Below are 20592 nucleotides of genomic sequence, written 5' to 3'. Positions count from 1 at the left end.
CTATGTACTGGTATATACTGGTTCCTTGATTTTCGGGTAAAAAAATTAGGTTCATTCAAAACAGATTAAGTCTTTGTACTATAGAGAAAGCATTTTATGTCTAGTCTTAGCTTTCTATTTCTCGTAATTTCTGTCCAAATACCCAATAGTACCCTTTCTTTCACCTATAACTACTCACTATAAATTTTACCTGCAAAATTGACGGATGCGGCTCCGGAGAATTTTAAAAAATGTTATAAGAAGCTCAAGGTATGAATAACTGCGTAAGATTTTCAAGTAAATCCTTTGTTTGTTCCGTAATATTAAACCTTCAGACGGAACACTCCTTTTGGCAAATATTTGTTCTGTAACTATTTAGTTTAATTGGTATTTTTGCACAATATCAATATTTCAGAAAAATGTTGTTTATAAACGGCATCAATTTTTGTAATAATTGTATTTCTCTCTCTTTTACAGCCCGACAAAGGACGTTTTTTACACTTTGATCATATTACGTTCTGGGTCGGAAATGCAAAACAGGTAATTTTAACACCAAGGTTTGAAATGTGATTTTATAAATTGAAAAAAAAAAGAAAAAAAAATACATGTTCTCTTTATTTACTATAACAAATATTATTTAAATTATGCTGAATATGAAAAGGAAAATACTATTGTGCCGTCAAGTCAAAAGAACTTTGCAAGCTTATATATATTTGTTGGGTTTTAAAAGCGATATAATGTGGTGTTTGTACTAAGTTCCAAAATCAGATAATAGCTTCGGTGGTGTTTTCATCGTGCCGCTTTTATGTTCTGGATTTGTACATTAGTAGGGGCTCGACTACGAAATCTATTGACTTGATAGAAATGAACACAAGGTAAACAGTGCCAACTCAACCATGATTCATCCTATTGGTATTTTATTATGGTAACTAAATTGCTAAAGAAACTATTACTTTTACAAAGTTTATCAAAAATGCTCAAACAGCAGAAACAGACACATAACTAATTAAAAGCATTTTTTTTTTGACCAGTTAAAGAAAACTTTTACTTGTGTGTTACCCGTAATATTAATTTTGTAATGAAATTTTGAATCAAATCACGGTATGGTTCTCTACATATCTATTTAACTATCTATTAAAATCATGCCGTTAGAAAAGCTGAAATGATATAAAAGAAAAAGCAATTTATTATATGATTTTTGAACGAAATATGATTTTAGTGCACATCAAGATTTTTCCTTTTTATTAATAAAATTTTAATGCATATCACCTTTGTGAAATGTAAAGAAATGTTTAAGAACACAAAAAAATGTTTCGTAAATTGAAAAAAAAAAAAAAAAAAAAAAACGGAATGTAATTTTTATTATTCTTTGTATTAACTCAAAAAGCAAGTAATTTCTGTTTAACTTTACAATATTTTCATGCAGCAAAATATTAGCTTTGCATTATTTTATTATTAAGTTTAAACGTCAGGTCGCTTTTTTAATCCTATGAAATTTTTTACACTTAAACATAATAAATGTAACTCAAAGCCGAAAAATAAAGCCCTGTAAACATTAAAACAAATAAATACACCCAACTTTTTTCACAAATGTGAAATAAATAACATTTTCCATGAGGCTAGTACATTTTCATGTTACGGATTTACAAATCTTACATTCTTGATTTCAGGCAGCATCTTATTACTGTTCGAAAATGGGATTTGAACCACTTGCTTACAGAGGATTAGAAACTGGTTCTAGAGAAATTGCTGCACACGCAGTGAAGCAAAACCAGATAATATTTGTGTTTATTTCACCATACAACCCGGGAGACAAAGGTACCATTTTATCCTTCTTATTGAAAATATATAAGTCTAAAGCTCTAATAAAAAATTTAATGCCAATATTTGAAGTTGGGACTACGATGGGTGGTCTAATATAGTTTGATTCATACGTTAAATTCTCACAGCTATATATTGTTATTTCTATTTTTGTTTTAGTATAAACAACGTATGTGTTCAGATTTAGCTTTTACTTGTTTTATGAGTATCAGAGGATTTGTTACTTAAACAAGCTTTGGTACGAAAGAGATGTTTCGCAGCCACAACTTATAAAGGACTTAGGAACTCCGCAAAAAAATCAATACTCCTAAAATATAAAAAGAAAAACGAACTACAAGCATTGAATAAAATGGATTAAAATGTAGCTCAAAAACATGAACAATTTTGAGGGTTTAATATTGTGCAACATAATAAATGGAGTAGCTAAAATATTTTAAAATTCCAATTTTGTTTTTACGTCTTGCAATTTTTCAATTTTTCTTCTGTTCCCTCCTGGTGTTTTGTCCCTGTGGTATGCTTGGAAAATCACACGAATCCTCATATATATAATAGCCAATGATCAAGTAACCAGCGAGTTTCCACAATGAAACTCGCGCCACGGCATGATAATTTGATAAAATTTCTTGGTAATTTTTAACATGCAGGGAAAGGCTTTATTGTGACAAAGCCGAACTCGATCCGGTCACTTAACTGTTTTACAGGGTAAGCCTGTGTCATTTTAGGGGAATGACGGAACGAAAAAATGGTCAACAATGAACGTTACCTACTGGAGTTTAGGGTTAATCCACTGGAGCTACACTGTAAAAACGATTCAGAAACGTTTCTGGAAAGTAATGGGCAGCTGATGTGCCCAGCTTCTACCAGTAACATATCTTGAAAAATCCAGGAACGTTTTCCGCTACAATTCAGTAACCTTCTTGACATTATCGACGAAGCTTCCTGAAAAATTCAGAAATCTTTCTCTTAAAAGCCAATCGTGTCTCTGAAAAATTAGTGTTACCTTAGAAAGGTAAAATATACTAGCTTGGCATCTTCCTGATTTATCAAGGAAGATCAAGAGAATTATTGCAAACATGGCCAAAGCTAAGCCGGAATTGCAAGTAACGACAATTTTACGCACCTGCAAGTCTTGCAAAGCAACATAGTCCATATCATTTGCTCCCTTTGGGAGCTTAATTAGCATGGAAGGGCCATAAGAGAACTAAATCCGATGCACTTTATAAATGGGTTCAGTTAATCTTTTAACTGGTAGCTAAAAATATTTTTCACAACAGTGATAAGTCTGTATTCGTGCATCTTGTAGCAATTCAGGAAACTTTTTGACAATGATACTTGATTTTTTTCCAGGAAGTGGATGAAAACCACTAAAATCCCGAGACGTAACACGGAAATACCCAGTAACGTTTCGGAATTTTTTTACAGTGTAGGGTTAAAATGTCAACCATAAAAATATCAGCAAACAGGCAATGGCTTCGTTCAAATGTAGAAGCAATTTTCACCCATCATACATTGACGGGCGATTTTCCAGTTTAAAGATACAATTGATTAAATTGGATCTTTTGCTTTGATAAATTACTGTAATATTGATGAACTTATCCGTTATCTATTCGACTGATAATGAAGTCAAAGCCATTGTTGTGCTTGGCATCTAAACAAGTTTAGTCGGAAACAGATAGTTTTTTTTTTTTTTTTTTTAATAAATATGTGGAGCATATTGAAAATTTTATGAATCATTTCATATGTAATTGATGCAGTCTCACACAAGTTTGTTGCGAAAATGATATTGTTCAAGCATATTTGGTCTTTAAAGTTCATTCATTAACAAATTTAAAAAAAAAGAAATATTCGACTTTATGCTTGTTTGTCATTTTCGTGGAATCATATAAGGCAGTAAGACGCAAAGGGATGTAATTGCGCATTTTCAAGTTTTGTGTAAAACGCGTTTAAAGATAACTTCCTAGGTAGGCTTTCATTGATTTTTTTTATATAAATCATTCTGCACTGTAAAAACGATTCAGAAACGTTCCTGGAAAATAATAGGCAGCTGATGTGCCCAATATCTTCCAGTAACATATCTTGGAAAAATCAGGAATATTTTCCGCGAAAAGTCAGTAACCTCTCTGAAATTAACCTTGAAACTTTCTGAATAAATGCGAAATCTCCCCTCCCCCATTTCTCTAGAACCTTCTAGAAGAACTAAGTAGGTTTAGTGTTATTGATTAGAACCTTCGGGATTTACCGAAAAGGCTCCAAAAACATCAGAGTGACCACGGCTATGCAAGAAGGAACCAACCATATTTCTTGCCTGCAGTTCCTGCCTTGCAAAGCTGTAAATATCCATTGACTTTTTCGCTCACCATTAAGAGCTTAGTCAACCTGAACAAGCTTTAAGCAACCATAGGCCGATACACTTAATAAACACGCTCATTCAATCATTAAACTGGTTGCTAAAAATATTTTCCACAGCAGTGAAAAGTCTGCACGCGTGCAACTTGTAGCGATTCAGGAAAGTGTTTTGTGAAAATACTTGTTTTTACGGGGAAATAGGTGAAAGCGTGTCAAATCCCGAGACGTTCCACGGAAATAACCAGTAACGTTTTGGAATTTTTTTACAGTGTGTATAGCAGCAACTACCAGGGCTACTACACTGTAAAAAGGATTCAGAAACGTTCCTGGAAAATAATAGGCAGCTGATGTGCCCAATTTCAGTCAGTAACATATCTTACAAAAACCAGGAACGTTTTCTGATGAAAGTCAGTAACCTTTCTGAAATATTAATAAATCTCCCCTATTAAAGCCAGTCGTGAACTATCGAGAAAAATTAAATAGGTTTAATTTATTCTATTAGAACCTTCCTGATTACCAAGAAAGCTCCAGAAATACCAAGAAAGCTCCAGAAATATTAGAGCAGTCACGGCCAAGCTACGCGAAAATTGCAAGCAAGTTTCTTGCCTGCAATTCCTGCCTCGCAAAGCTGTAGCTATCCAGTGACTTATTTGCTCCCATTGGAAGTTTAGTCAATCCGGAAGGGCCATAAACAATCGAAAGCCGATACACTTAATAAACACGCTCCGTCAATATTTAAACTGGTAGCAAAAAATATTGTTCACACCAGTGCAAAGTCTGCATTCGTGCATCTTTTAGGAATTCAGGAAACTTTTTTGCGAAGATACTTGATTTTTTGGGGAAATAGGTAAAAACCTCTGAAATCACGAAACGTTCCACGGAAATAACCAGTAACGTTTCGGAATTTTTTTACAGTGTAGTACTACTCTTGCCCAAAGACAGAGGAGAGGTTCACCCCTACCATGTGTACTGATTATCTCCAAATTTTTAATTTTGCCACTTAACATCCCTTTGCTTCCCACTGCTTCATATCTTATCAGATTAAAACAACTATAGCCAAGGCAAGAAAAAAAATCGAGAAAAGGAAAATAACAAAGATACAGAGCAAAAAACAGCTCAAAAACTCAAGCTACAAGCACTTAAAACTCTTTTTTTAAACGTAGGATGTGCGAACAAATTGTATCCATTACAAAAACATCAGGATTCTGATTCATTATTAATGTCAGTGGGTGAAATGACTTTTAGTCCCCATATTAATAGTCCCCCCAATTTCCAATGGACATTAACTGAAATTTTTTAGCGGAATCCGCTGATGGTGTTTAAGCCTACACTGTAAAACTGGTTCAGAAACGTTCCCGGGAAATGATGGGTAGTATGTGCCCATTTTCTACCAGCAATCTTGCAAAAAAAAAAAAAAAAAAAAAAAAAAAAAAAAAAAAAAAAAAAAAACAAGAAAGTTTTCCGTTAAATGAAAGTAAACTGTCTGAAGAATTTGGAAATCTTCCGGGAAAGCTATTCATGCCTTGGGAACCTTCTAGAGTAACTTAATAGGTTTACTGTAATTGATTCGAACCTTTCTGATTTACAAACAAAGCCCCAGAAGCTTTTCTACTTCCATGGACAAAAGCTACGACAGAATTGCAAGTAAAACCCAAGCACCTCCCTCGCTTGCAATTCTTGCTCAGCAGAGCTGCAGCTATTCAATGAATTATTTCCTAGCATTGGGATTTTAGTTGATCTGGACGGGGCGTAATCGAACTGAAGCCGATACACCAATACACATGCTTCTGTCAATCTCAAAACTGGTAACTGAAAATATTTTTCACAACAGTGAAAAGTCTGAATTCGTGCAACTTGTAGTAATTCAGGAAACGTTTTTGCAAATATACTTGATTTTACAGGGAAACTGATGAAAACCTGTGAAATCCCGAAACTTTTGATGAAAATAATTAGTAACGTTTCGGAATTTTTTTTACAGTGAAAGGATAAAGCACATATTTTTTCTTGTACACAAGGATATTGTTTACACATAGATATTTAAATACTAAATACGATAATTAGTATGCAATCTAATGTAAAAACAACAATTAATTTTGCTGAAGGAAACTCACATTTTTGATGTAACTGTCAGGAACATTGATTAAGCACATTCATAACTACTCGCTCGTAATAAGTTTTAATTATTCTCATTAAGGATCTGATTGATTAGTTATTAGAGTTTTCTTAAATACTAGAAAAGAAAAACAGTGAGTGCTTATTTTTCACAATCTATTTAATTGGACATTCAGTCTGGGTATATCTGTTTGCAAAATATTACTGGTGCTTATTAACAGTAAGTAACGAGCGTAATTATTGACTTATCGTTAAACTTATCATTAAAATCATCGACCTGTACTTAAGGTAATTAGAATAATCTTCGTGGAACATTATTCTTCTTTTATCATTTAGAAATGGGCGATCATTTGGTAACTCATGGAGATGGTGTGAAAGACATCGCATTTTGTGTGGAAGATTTGGAATCAATAATAAAGGTAAAAAGCATAATTCAGTTTTCTAAAAATTAAAAGTATGGATTTGGATATAAATAAAAAGGATATTTTCGGTTTAAAAACGTTTATCTTCTTTTTGGCGCTGTGTTTTTGTTTTACTTAAAAGGTAGGCTAAAAATATACTGCAGTTGGAAGGAAAAAAATTCTATCGGCTCTCTTTTAATTTTTCTTTTTTTTTTTAATGTAATGTAATTTAATTTAATTTATTTATTTATTTATTATTATTATTATTATTATTATTATTATTATTATTATTATTATTATTATTATTATTATTATCATTTTTTGCGTTTTTAGTTATTGTAACTTAATTGTGCAAGATTGCTTATTTCTTTTCCGCAGAAAATAATTCACGAAAAAACGTCTAACCATGGGGTCATTCATTAATTACGTAAGGATCCCGAGGGGGAGGGGGTTGGAAAAATCTCTACATACACTTATTGTGGGGGGAGTGGGCAAGTCCATTCTTACATAATATTTTCCAAGTCGATATTTTATATCAGAAATGGCGCGGTCAAGTGGTTTGGCAGGGATCATATTTCATTTGCGCCTGAAAGGTAAAAAACGTATTAGGATGAGCTGCTTTTTATGTTTTACAAAAAATGAATAGTGTAAAATATAATATAGAAAAAAAAATGTCAAAAAAGCATTCAGTCTAGATTCCAACTTTTTAGTAAATATTTCTTTGTACAAAAAGGTTTAATTTAATTATAGTGAACTTAATAACGATTCCAGTGCTGTAAAATTCGTTTTTATTATTGTTTTAAAAAACGAAATGGAATCTGACGTAAGAAAATGGGAGAGGGGTTTGAAAAATCTTACATATCCTTACACGGGGGGAGCGGGGTCAAAAACTGCCGAAATCAACCCTTACGTAATTAATGAATGGCACATGGCCACTTGTTAGTTTACCTACTTTCTCTTATAAGTGCACACTAGTCTTACACTATGCAGCTACGTAAAAAAACAAAAGAAAAAAAAATCACGAGAAATGACTTTTATCAGGATTTTATTAACGAAATTGCGGTACCCGCACGGATTTGCGCGTAGTAGAAAATTAAAAGGTCATTTGGTTCACCTATATGTTTACAAATGTAATGAATGATGAATTTCTCGCCAATTAGCTATGTTAATTTGCTCGCCCATGTTACTGTAATTTGCTCGTCCACGTTATGATAATTTGCCCGTTCACGTCATGGTAATCTGCTCGTCCTTGTTATGATAATTCTCGGTAAAATGTTCTTAAAATTGGAACAGCAAAGTAACAAAATCGAATTTTCAAAAAATCACAATGAAGCAAATTCATGCAATGAATTACTTCAAAATAATTGGTTTATGGGGAAAAACTTTTGAACTTACCAAATTTTTAACTCAATTATAATTAATAAAATAATAAAAATTGAAGAAAATCATTAAGAGTGAATTTGATTTAGTTGTGTGTGAAAAATGAGAAGTATTTAATCTTAAGTGTTAATAGTGTTTGTAAGTTCATAACAAAATTATACTGAGTTAACATCTCGCATGTGTAAACTAAAATACCTCCGAAGAAGGGACACCTCTATTTAAGGGACATAATGTTGGGTCCCATTAGTGTCCCTTATTGAGAGGTTCTACTGTGCTTGAATAAAAATGAACGTAGTAAGCGGAAGCTGTATTCCGCTTCAACTGATATTAAAAGTTTTCAAATATTTCACGTCAATATAACGTTTTATGCACACGTAAGCAGTCAAGAGCATCGAGGACGATAAGAGTCATTTTCTTCAACGATGGCCTTCAGTCATAACCTAAATGACCTACTACTTCGAGTGCGCTGCATCAATCACTTTGCGGTCAAATATTCGAAGCGTAAAAAGGCATTTTTCTCTGTAGTCGTGCAATGATAGCAAAAAGATTGCTTTTGCTATTGAGATCAGCTTGGAATTAAATAAACGAGCTGATGTGTGCATCACATGACTTCCTTTTACTCCAATTTAATATCATTTCCCCATTATTGGCTATTTTAATGTGATTCAATTCTTTACTTTCTAAATATCACCAACAATGGCCAAATTGAAACCAAATTAAAAAAAAATTGCCAAATTTGTCGCTAAGTTGGCGACAAAACTTGGCGACCAAAAGACTGGCGATATATCGCCAAGTGTCCCCCAAATTATAACACCACTTGAGTTAACATTGAAATTAACAATGATTTCCCCCCAAAAAGGGGCAAAAGACCCCCTTAGAATCTCCCGAATGCAACCAAAAGAGAAGGTGCACAACTAGATCCAACTAGGAGTCTACGTACCAAATTTCAACTTCCTAGGACGTACCGTTTTTGAGTTATGTGAGATACATACTCACATACAATCATACGAACATACGCACATACATACGTACATAAAGACGTCATGAGAAAATTCGCTGTAATTAACTCGAGGGTCGTCCAAATGAATATTTGGGGTGTCTGTACGTTCCTAGGCATATATCCACGTGTGGTCGAGTCGAAGAAAAAAAACTCAACATTTATTCGGGGTCGAGAAAAATGGAAATTAAGGCCGATTTTTGAGTGAAAATATTTTTGCGAACACAATACTTCCTTTTTTGTAAAAGGATGTAAAATGGTTAATTGTGTGAAATTTTTCATATTTTTGAATGTTATGAGACTTATTACTATTATTTACATAGTTATCTGTTCATGGATTGTTAAAAAGAAATATTCCATTTCTTATTTAAAGGTGGCATTTACTTTTAGTTACTAAGATAAGGAGCTGAGTAGTCTTTAATAATAATAATGCTGAAAGTCACTCTGGATCTTTGTTCGGATCTCTGTCTGTCTGTCAAGATCTCTGTGACGTGCATAGCTCCTAGACCGTTCGGCCAATTTTCATGAAATTTGGCACAGAATTAGTTTGTAGCATGGGATGTGCACCTCGAAGTGATTTTTCGAAAATTCGATTTTGTTCTTTTTCTATTCCAATTTTAAGAGCATTTTCCCGAGCAAAATTATCGCAATATGGACGAGTAAATTACCAAGTTATCATAATGTGGAACCGTAGCATGGGCAAGTCAATTGGTGAGAAAATCACCGTACATTATTTGTAAATATGCAGGCGACGCAAAATACCTTTTAATTTTTTTACTACGGGAAAAGCCGTGCGGGTGCAACTAGTGTATAATAAAAATAAAAAGATTTGCACATTTTAATAGATATGCAATGTTGAATTTAGGGGACTTTGGGGCAAAGTGAAAAAGTTCAGATAGCTTAGCTTTTTCGAAAAAAATGAATTAAAAATTTGTTTTAAAAATTACAGTACATAAACCTAGAACAATGTATAATATAATACAACTTGAACTAGAACATTATTTTTCGCAGTAAATTTATAGCTTCAAAAACAAGTAGAAATGTTTCACTTTTTTTTCTAATGAGCAAAGTGAAAATTGCAGTATTGTTTTCATAAATATATTTTTTTAATTTTTGGAAAATATTCTTAAACAAATGAACATGTAAATAAAATAAATAAGGAATAAACAAATCAATAAACGAATAAAAATTAATTAATATGTGAGAAAAACTAAAGATGCGGATAAAATGGTGAATAAAAAGGAAAGTAAGAGAACTTAATGGATGAATATGTGAATTATAAAGTTGAGGAATGCAAATAAATGAATTAATACACGAATATGCAATTGATTCAATGAATGATTGAATTAGTAAGTGAAATTAACTATTTCAGTTTCCACCATCCTTTTTGCCCCGCATGCACTTGACCAAGCACTTGACAAATTGCCCAAAATATTAAAATAATATAAGCTAAATATTAAAGAAATAAATAGTGTTCCGAAAACTAGAAGGTCCGAATTAATATTTAAAATGTTAATAGCAAGAAGTGTAACATTGTATAATAACAAAAAACAAAAACAATTTTTTGATTTACGACAAAAATATTGGAATATAGGTATCAATTTTTGAAAATTTCTTGCAGAAGCATTGATCTGTTATTTTTTTTTTTCTGACTGGAATAGACTACATGGGATACTGCATAGTTAAAATATTACCTAATAGGTGATGCTTAAAACATAGTATATATCCACCTCTTCACTTTGCCCTACATTCCAAAAAATAATGAAAATAAATAAATTCGCCAACCGTTGTTTTCAATGAAAATACCTGATTAAAGCCTCGTGAACGAAATGATTGTTGTACATCGTTGTGTTAAGTGATTGATTTAACATGTTTTTTCTTTGAGAAAATCAACATGCATATTTTCAATAGCAATATTTTCTTTTGATATAGAGGGCAAAAGAACGTGGAGCAGAAATCGTTAGAGACATTTGGGAAGAAACTGATGAAGGTGGTACTGTAAGATTTGCTGTTGTGCGCACGGTAAGAAAACAATTTGATAAACTCATATTGCACTTGAAAGAATCCAGTAAATGGTTGAAATTCAGCCAAAAAGATCAAGTCTATTTTTATTTACCTCCCTTCTTTTTTTAATTTATTTCTATTAAATATAAGAATGTGGTATCTAAAATGGTTTACAGACAAAACTCATAAGTTTGACGACAAAAAATTCAAATTTCACAAAAATTGTAAGTATTGTAAAAGTTCGTTCTCATTCATTCAGTTTAAGTGACGACGTTATAGCTTATGAATTTAACCGGAGAAACTTATACGTATCAATAAGAAAATGAAAGAAAAACATGCTTCGTTCTATCCTAATTTTGTGGCAGTAAAAGTTTAAGTATATAGCGTAGGTCAGTTTCTTTCAAGGCAATAGTTAAAGTTTCTCAGATCTTAAAATTATGATGTAACAAACAACATACAGTGCTACCTCGAATCAGTAGGAAATGATATTAAATTAGAAAACTATTGTAAAAATACAACGGAAATTCAGACTTCGAACAAAGGAAAAAACTATATATATATATAAAACTATATATATATATATATATATATATATATATATATATATATATATATATATATATATATATATATATATATATATATATATATATATATATATATATATATATATATATCACCAATTGTATGAAGTTATATTATCTGTTTTCATTCTTGTAAAGTTTTCAGTCTCATATGAAAAAAAATCATACCAAAGTTTTATCAAAGCACACATGCTACAACTGCTTGATTTTGTCAGAATATTATTGCTGTGTTTGCAATTCCTTGATTTCAGTTTTTTCCATACTTTTTGAATGTTTTCACTATCTTGAGATTAACAGACAAATAGCTCAATTTTTGCCTATATTAACGCTTATTACTCTATTCAAAGACGCTATTCAAAAGGTATTTTCAACAGCACAATTTCCTTACTTTGCGCTGCATTAAAAAAAATACATACTGCAAACGAATTTTTTTAAGTTTGATCGTTAGATGAAAATGTTTTAGTATAATTTTACTTATTCATTTTGCTTTATAGTTTGGAGATACAACACATACATTTGTTGAACGAGGTAAATACAAAGGATTATTTTTACCTGGGTACAAAAAGCCTCTCCATCGTGATATCAGTCTTCAAAAGCTGTAAGTATTCAATGTTTAAAAAATCTTTGTGGAAAACGATGTATTCACTGTAGTTGGTAGATTGTACTTATGTCACGATGAATGAAAAAGGAATCGGCGGATTGGCGTACACTGGTAGTTAAGGGGTCTAAGGACCTTTAAACTTCAAAATTTTCGATTTTCTGGAAAAAATATATGTTATGCACAGTTTAATTCTGAACAATTTGATATCTTATTTATTACTATACGCCAAAAACTTTTCGAGTTATTGTAAAAATGCATAAACTTTCCCCATAGAGATTTATGTTAACAGTAGCTGCTTAAGCCTCTTTTTCTCAGATGCCGGTTTCTTCGGTTTTCTCGTTTTGCGCGCATGATATCTCAGAAAGTTTCTTATATATGTCCGTAAAACTTTTAATGTATGTTTATCTGGTTTATATTTATGACCTGAACCTAAATTTATTTATTTTTTTAAAATTATTTATTTATTTCTTTGAAATTTGGTAAGTTAATATCGAAAATTTCCAAAACTTTGGGTAAAAAAATGTTTATTTTTAAATATTAACTTTAATTTTTTAGTTGAAATTTAGGTTCAGATCATTAAGATATATCAGACAAATATGCATGAAAAGATTTACGGAGATATATTAAAAACTTTCTGAAATATCATGCGCGCAAAACGAGAAAACCGAAGAAATCGGCACCTGAGAAAAAGAGGCTTAAACAACTGCTGTTAACATAAATCTCTACGGGGAAAGTTTACGCATTTTTCCAATAACTCGAAAAGTTTTTGGCGCATGGTAATAAATAAGGTATCAAATTGTTCAGAATAAAATTATGCATAACATATATTTTTTCCAGAAAATCGAAAATTCTGAAGATTAAAGGTCCTTAGACCCCTTAAGTATACCTATGAAAGTGTTGAACACTTTATTTAAAGAATAAAGAATGATTCGAGCTTGCTAGGGATGGGGACAGCGAGTTCCTGGCTGTTTTGTTACCTTTCTTTCTCTAATTGTTTAATTTTCTCGTTGAAAAAGAACTACACATAGTCAGGCATCTTGCTATGCATAGTTCTTTAAAAAAGTTCGTTCTCCCGAACCGGGAACACCTTTTCGTTTTTAAGTCAAAAAACGTTCGCGACACTAGTAAACCTTGTAATATGCAGTTTTTGAATATTAATCCATAAATCAGTTTTTAACTATAACTGTTTAGATATATATGGAACATCATTTTCCTTAAATATATATGTGAGCAGTAAAGGTTGTTTGAGCATTTTACTACTTTATCTATGTCATTAATTCTTTCGTGTCGCTTGCAAGTTTAGTCAGCCCGTGGTTTCAAGAGAAAAGGTGGTCTACAAAATTTTGTGACGCACTGAATTATCTATTGATTATGGAAGTGGTGCCCAACGTTTTTTTTCGCTCCTCATACGAAGATCTTGCAGACTAAAGCATACAATATAAAAATATATTTGCATTTGTTTTCTCAATAGGAAAACGAAAGAAAAATTCAAACCAAGAAGTGTTATCATTACGACATACTCGATAAGAAGTTCCCATCAGTTTTTTTAAAGCAAAGATCGAAATATTTTGTTTAAAATTTGCAACAATCCTTACCTTATACCGAATAAAGACTATCAATTGTTTTGCTAAGTTCCAGAGTATATTTTTCGATTCGTAACGTTGAACATAGGCACGGGCAATATGGATCGGCTCCACGAACTACATCTGGCCTGCGAGTCGTAGTTGGACATCACTGGCGCAAAGTTATCGAATGGAGTTATAATGCAAAGCAAGTGTTATAGAAGCATTGTTAAACGTTTATATTTTGTTTCGAAAAGCACATTGCTTGTTGCCTACAAAAAAAAAAAAAAAAAAAACTCACATTGATTACATACAAAATACTTGAACTAAACTGTAGAAAATAAAAAAACGCGTTATGGCAGACTTAGGTTTATTATTTGTAATGTAGGATTATTTTTTAATTTGATGTAGGAACATTTCTAGAGCGTTTGCATATAGATCAATATTTTATTGTTATTGCTTCATTTCTGCACCACTATATAATCAAGATCTTTTAGTATTTTAACCATCGAACTTCAGTTGCTTTTTCATTTTGAAAAAAATGCGTCACCAAATGAATGGCTAGTGGCCCCACAGAGTATATGAGAGTATTGAAGAAAGGGGTTTCAGCCTCTAAAGTAAAAACTTGGAAATAGCAGAGAGCCAAAGAGTTATATAATATTAAAAATAAAATTTTACGGGAGTCTGCGAGACTTTTTCGTCTTCTAAGACGGAGGTCGTAGGTTCGATTCCCGCCGGTACCTTGAATGTTATTTCCTTCTCTTGAGTTTTATATCTTTCTGTGTGTTACCAGAGGCAAGGCGCTTTGTACGCTGCCTCTATGTATGTAAAGCTGTTCTGTATACATTAACACAAATCTAATAGTATGTCTAGTAGAGGAAGTAAGCCCGAAGCGGATACGTTAACTTTAACATCAAAAAACTCCGAAACGTAACTGATTATTCATGTGGAAAGTTTCGTGATTTCACATTTTATCCTTTTTCTGTAACAATCAATTATTTTTGTTATGTCCCTTCTCACTGTTAAGAAAAATATTTTTAGCTACTAATATAAATATTAACTGAGCGTATTTCATAATTGTATCGGTTTCAGCTTAGTTACGGCTCTTCCAGATTGACTAAGCTCTTAATTAAAGCAAATAATTCTCTGGATTTCGCAGATTTAGTAGAATTGCAAGCGAGTTTAGTTCATGGTACGTAATTGCGTGCTATTATGTCTTATATTAGTTTTGGCTATGTTCGTAATAATGCTTTTGGAGCTTTCTTGTCACAGCAGGAAAGGTTTCGAGTTATTATATTAAAACTACGTTAAGTTTTTTTCTGAAGGTTATAGAGATATGAATGGGGGGGGGGGGGTAAACCGGGGAGATTACTGAATTCTGGAGAAAAAGATTCCAGGATAGTTTCAGGAAGGTAACTGAATTTTAATGGGAAACATTTGTGTTTTTTACATGATATGTTACTGGCAGAAATTAAATATGTTACAGGCTCATTATTTCCCAGGAACGTTTCTGAATTTTTTTTATTGTTATTACAGTGTACTATCATTGTTTATATTTAAAAGATTAATAAACAGTCTATTTCATGGCAACCTGTATATATACATAACCTAAAAATTAAATTTTAAAAAAAAGTAGCGATATAGAATTTACACAGTAGGTAGGATATAATATTGTTGCTGATGTTTTGAATATTATTATTATCGAATATCAAACAATTAATCAGAAGGTTGAATAAATAAAAATATTAAGCCGCAAAATTAAAAAACATAAATATATACATTTATTTACAATCAGTCACCAAAATATCAAGCGCCTTTTTTACTCACAAACTTATATCGCTATCTTTGTTAAATTCCTATTTATGGCATTCTAAATTGAAAGTTAAAGTCATTATTTTTCTTCTTGCAACGCAACGTCTGCAAGGCTTCGCTCTATCTTTTAGCACGATGAAAGGTTTTCCTGTCCGCTATATTGTTATATTTTTTTGTAATATATATGTATTATTAAATGTAATATGTAAAAAAAAATAATTTAAGAAAAAATCTGCTTTTTATTCAGATTTTTCTTACTTTTGTTTAATAGTTTGCCAGCCGGCCTAGATTTTATCGACCATTGTGTGGGAAATCAACCAGACAACAATATGGTTCCAGCAACAAACTGGTAAGCTTATTCCTTACTCTGTGAGACTTTTTGCGCTAACAATGCATTTTTGGTTGGAAGCCAAAGCGCATTTACTATTAATGACTCCACAAATGAATACAGTAGAACTTAAGGGACAGGAAAATTTCCATTTGTACTCTTTCTTACTTGAAAAAGGTTTTTAAAAATATTTTTTTATGAATGAAAGGTTTTCTTTCATTTCAAGAAGTTCAACGTTTAAAATCCTTACAAGGATTCGACGCCAAGTGAGCTACAAAGTTTTAAATTTTGTATAAATTTAAATTTTAACATCAGAATCACGTTGATGTCACACAATCTGCGTGTACAAACTACTAATTGAGTTTTACTGCACTACATCATATTTTGTAAATTAATTGTTTAAATTTCTCTTAATTTAAGTACATAAAAAATTGCACCCTATTAAATATTATAGTCCTTCCATTACTGAATAAATGTTTGACCTAGTTTTAAATATTCGTTGATTAATTAACTACGAAGTCACTGACCAAACTAGCCTGTGCCTAAAAATAATTTAGAAGCTATAAAAATTCAGTTGTTTTAATTGAAGTTATCTTGTAAAAGCAGTAAATATATTTAATTAAATAAATAATAATCCATAGGCTTTTAGTCAGACTGTTAAAAATGTCCGAAAATTTTTCAGGACCTACGGGTTTCCACCAGTTTTCTGTGAAAAACAACTATCTTAGAGAAATATTTTCTGAATTGCTATATAATTTTTATGAATGCATAATTCTCGTTGTTGTGAAAATTAATTTTAGCTACCCATGTGACGATATGCCTATTTTCTGATTTGATTGAGTGTATCATCTTGAGCTTGGCGGTGTTCTTTGCATACTGCCTGAGCCCCATACTAGGATGAAGTAGTCTCAGGATAAATGTAGCTTTACAAGAATTACAGGCAAATTAACTTTTCGACGTTGGCTTGAAATTCTGTCACAGCTTCGGCTAAAATTCTCTTGGGGCCTTCTTGGTGGATCAGAAAGCTTCTATGTTGTTACGATGAGCATACATAAGTTCACTTGGAAAGTTCGTGATTTATTCTAGAAACGTGACTGACTTTTATTGGGAATTTTTCTGAATCCTCCATATAATATTCCATACGAATTTCGGTGAGGTTACTGATGTTTAGCAGGAAACTTTTCTATATTTCTTCAGAGACGTTACTTGCAAAAGTTTAGCACACTAAACACCCATCAATTTCTGTGAGTTTTTCTGAGTTTTTACATTACTTTTTTAAGTTTCTTTATTTGCATAATTTACATGCACTTACCGTAATGAAACTTTATTCAAATGAACAAAAAATATTGAAGGTTAGCTTATTGAATAGTTTTAAAAGAAGAATCACCAAACATAAAACTCTGTTCCAGGTACGAGCGTAGTCTCATGTTTCATAGATTCTGGTCTGTTGACGACAGTCAAATTCACACGGAGTACTCTGCTCTCAGATCCATCGTTGTTACCAACTATGAAGAAACTATAAAGATGCCCATTAACGAGCCTGCACCAGGGAAGAAGAAGTCTCAAATTCAGGTTTTGTTTTACTTTTTCCTTTTATTCCATTTTCCATTTAACGTCATAAATACCATTCCATTTAACGAAAATCATCAATCTATCTATATATCTACACATTCATGATAGATATATAGATAATTGAAGATATATATATAGAATTGGACTGTTGACTCATTCTGGAGTCAAACAGTTCAATAATTGTTCTGTGTAAAATTTTTATTACTTGTGTAAAATTAATTTGTAAATATTACTGTTAATACATATTTTTGTACTCCATACTAAACCAATTAAAAAACACTGCGGACAGTGCCTTTGGCGCTCTTTAGTGTTGAATTTACTACTAACTCATGTTGAACTATAGTCAAGATTTTTTAATGTTTTGTTATGACGTTTGTAATTTATGTTTTATAACTTTACGTAAGTTTTTTAACTTAACTTTATTTTATTTTGCTTACTGTTATATATGTGTATTTTGTTTTGTTAATAAATCTTATCTTATCTATCTATTTTATAATATCATTTAAAACAGCATTTACGAAAATAAATACGTAGCTATAGCAGTTAAAACATAAACACTACTCAAATCATTGAAGCAAAATACTTAAAATAGTAAACATGTATATTACAAGTTCAACTTTAGTCGCTATAAAGGACGTTAAAAAATAACATGATAGTGTAATACATTTGAACACTCTTAATACGATTCCATTTAATACGAAATCACGTCTATAACGAAGATTTTCTGCTTTGATTTGCTATCTAATTGCATTAAAAAGTTCAGTATTATACGTACATTAAATTTAAAGCCTCGGCTATGACGAACAAAAATTTACTGGAAATGTTGCTTGAAATGTTCGTGGTTGAATACTATAATTTTCCATTTTGGAAATTATTCATCATTTTGTTAGGTAGTAGAAGTCCCATTGTGTATCGAGAAGAAAATATTAAATTTTTTGCTAATACAATAAATTCTCGTTCATTTGTTTACCTGCGGACATTTCAATTTACTTGGAGATAAAACTGTTCATCATCCATCGTAGATTACACATATTGTCGGTAATCGGCCTCTTTCTTCATATTTTCCAAACACATTCTTGCATAACAAATAAGTGATTTTTCCTGAATTTACTAATAGTTAGATTACAATGTGTGTATTAGTATTAAAATTTTTTAAATATATAAGTAAGCATTTTGTCGTTTTTTCACCGCATCACTCCTTCACGGTTGTTACGAATAAAGGTTAATACGAACAAATTCGTGCATTTTTCACATTTCGTTTTAACTAAATTCAACTGTTTATCGGGGCAGTATTAACAGTAATGAGTGTGAAACTGTAATGAATAATAATGGCGAAAGAAACGTTGAGGGTGCCAATTAAAAAAAATGTGCGCTTGTGCGTATTTAAAAAAGCTTGTACTACCTAAGTAATAACTTTTAAAGTTTTGTTAATTATAATTGTAGTGAAGGTGTGCTACAAAAAAATGAATATATGATCATGTGTTAAATGTTTAACTTTATTCGTTAGGAACACAAGAAAAGAAAAATAAGCATTTTAAAAATAAAATGCATACCACTTTTAAAAAATATTTAAGCTCTGTAGAGCTTTACGGAAAACATTCTAACTTCGGCACGTTATTTATTTTAGAAGCGTTATTTTACGGTATTTTTTGCAAAAAAAATTATTTTATTTAGCTCTGCAAAAATAACTTTTTGTTGGAATTGGTAAAGGTTTATACGCAGCACGTGAGTACGCTGGCGCAACCAGTTTTCATTGACATAGTGCAAGGATTAAATCTACATTTAAAATTTTAATCAAAGCGAGCTATATGTACAAACATCAAACTCAAACCATTGAACTTCAAACAATATGGAACATTGCGAAATTAGTTTCTTTCTGTGAAAATATTATTCCATGTGATGTATTTGAAACGATTTAGAGCAATTATTATGCATAAAAGTCATAGATTATTTTTGTGATATTCATAGGAGTATGTGGATTACTATGGCGGAGCTGGAATCCAACATATAGCGCTAAATACAAAGGATATTATAAAAGCAGTAAGTAAATTTATTATATTAATCACCGTAAACCGAGTTTTCGCCTCTTGGACAGAGATAATTGAGAAAACTGCATTGTTTTCCCTGATGTTTTTCTAATGATCTCTGTCAATAACGCACAAATCTGTTTAACATTTATGCTTGAACACATTTGATCTTGTTATTTTCACTAGAAAATGTTTCCCAATCCTTTAGCCTTGAAACAATTCTAGCGAGGAGATGGTATGAACTTGTTTAAAACAGGAAAAAAAAATGATAAATTACTCCTATATATATTGAGGGTACTGAATTCGATGGCGAGATCTCCGTTTTCGAGGCGTGCACCAGTAACAAGGAGCATTGTGTATTTTAATCGCGCAAGTCGCGTATATCGAACAGGATCCAAAAAAAATTCAGGCACATTTTAAATAGAAAAACTGAATTGGGACTACTTCATACATGGACACTGGATTTTTAACACACTGAACAAACGATTCAGAAACGTTCCTGGAAAATAATAGACAGCGGATGAGCCCAATTTCTACCAGTATTATATCTTGCAAAAACCAAGCACGTTTTCCACTAAAATTCAGTAACCTTCCAGGAAAAATCCAGAAACCTTTCCGTTAAAAGCCAGTCGTGTCTCTGGAACTTCAGAGTAATCTTAGGTACACTGTAAAAAAATTCCGAAACGTTATTGGCTATTTCCGTAGAACGTCTCGGGATTTCACACGTTTTCACCTATTTCCCCGTAAAAGCAAGTATCATCACAAAAAAGTTTCCTGAATCGCTACAAGTTGCACGCGTCTAGACTTGTTACTGTTGTGGAAAATATTTTTAGCAACCAGTTTAAAGATTCCATGAGCGTGTTTATTAAGTGTATCGGCCTAAAGTTGCTTATGTCCTGTCCAGACTGTCTAAGCTCCCAATGAAAGCGAAAATGTCAATGGATAGCTACAGCTTTGCAAGGCGGGAATTGCAGGCAATAGATATGCTTGGTTCCTTTTTGTATAGCTTTAGCCGTGGTTGCTCTGATATTTATGGAGCTTTTTTGGTAAAGTAGGAAGGTTCTAA

General features: G+C 31.8%; 1 protein-coding gene across 1 annotated transcript in view; it reads left to right on the top strand.

The window, feature by feature from the left end:
- Window positions 1-20592, top strand: part of LOC129227442 (4-hydroxyphenylpyruvate dioxygenase-like) — a 47298-nt gene that overhangs the window by 15792 nt on the left and 10914 nt on the right. Inside the window, exons 3-10 of the mRNA XM_054862000.1 lie at window positions 457-519; window positions 1650-1797; window positions 6595-6677; window positions 10969-11058; window positions 12119-12222; window positions 15871-15948; window positions 17337-17499; window positions 19468-19539. Of these exons, the coding sequence (XP_054717975.1) occupies window positions 457-519; window positions 1650-1797; window positions 6595-6677; window positions 10969-11058; window positions 12119-12222; window positions 15871-15948; window positions 17337-17499; window positions 19468-19539 (801 nt within the window). The remainder of the gene's footprint in view (window positions 1-456; window positions 520-1649; window positions 1798-6594; window positions 6678-10968; window positions 11059-12118; window positions 12223-15870; window positions 15949-17336; window positions 17500-19467; window positions 19540-20592) is intronic.

Source organism: Uloborus diversus, chromosome 8 (genome assembly GCF_026930045.1).
Source record: "Uloborus diversus isolate 005 chromosome 8, Udiv.v.3.1, whole genome shotgun sequence".
Lineage (NCBI taxonomy): Eukaryota > Metazoa > Arthropoda > Arachnida > Araneae > Uloboridae > Uloborus > Uloborus diversus.
Note: the sequence above shows the minus strand (reverse complement) of the source record. Positions and strands in the feature narration are given on the sequence as shown.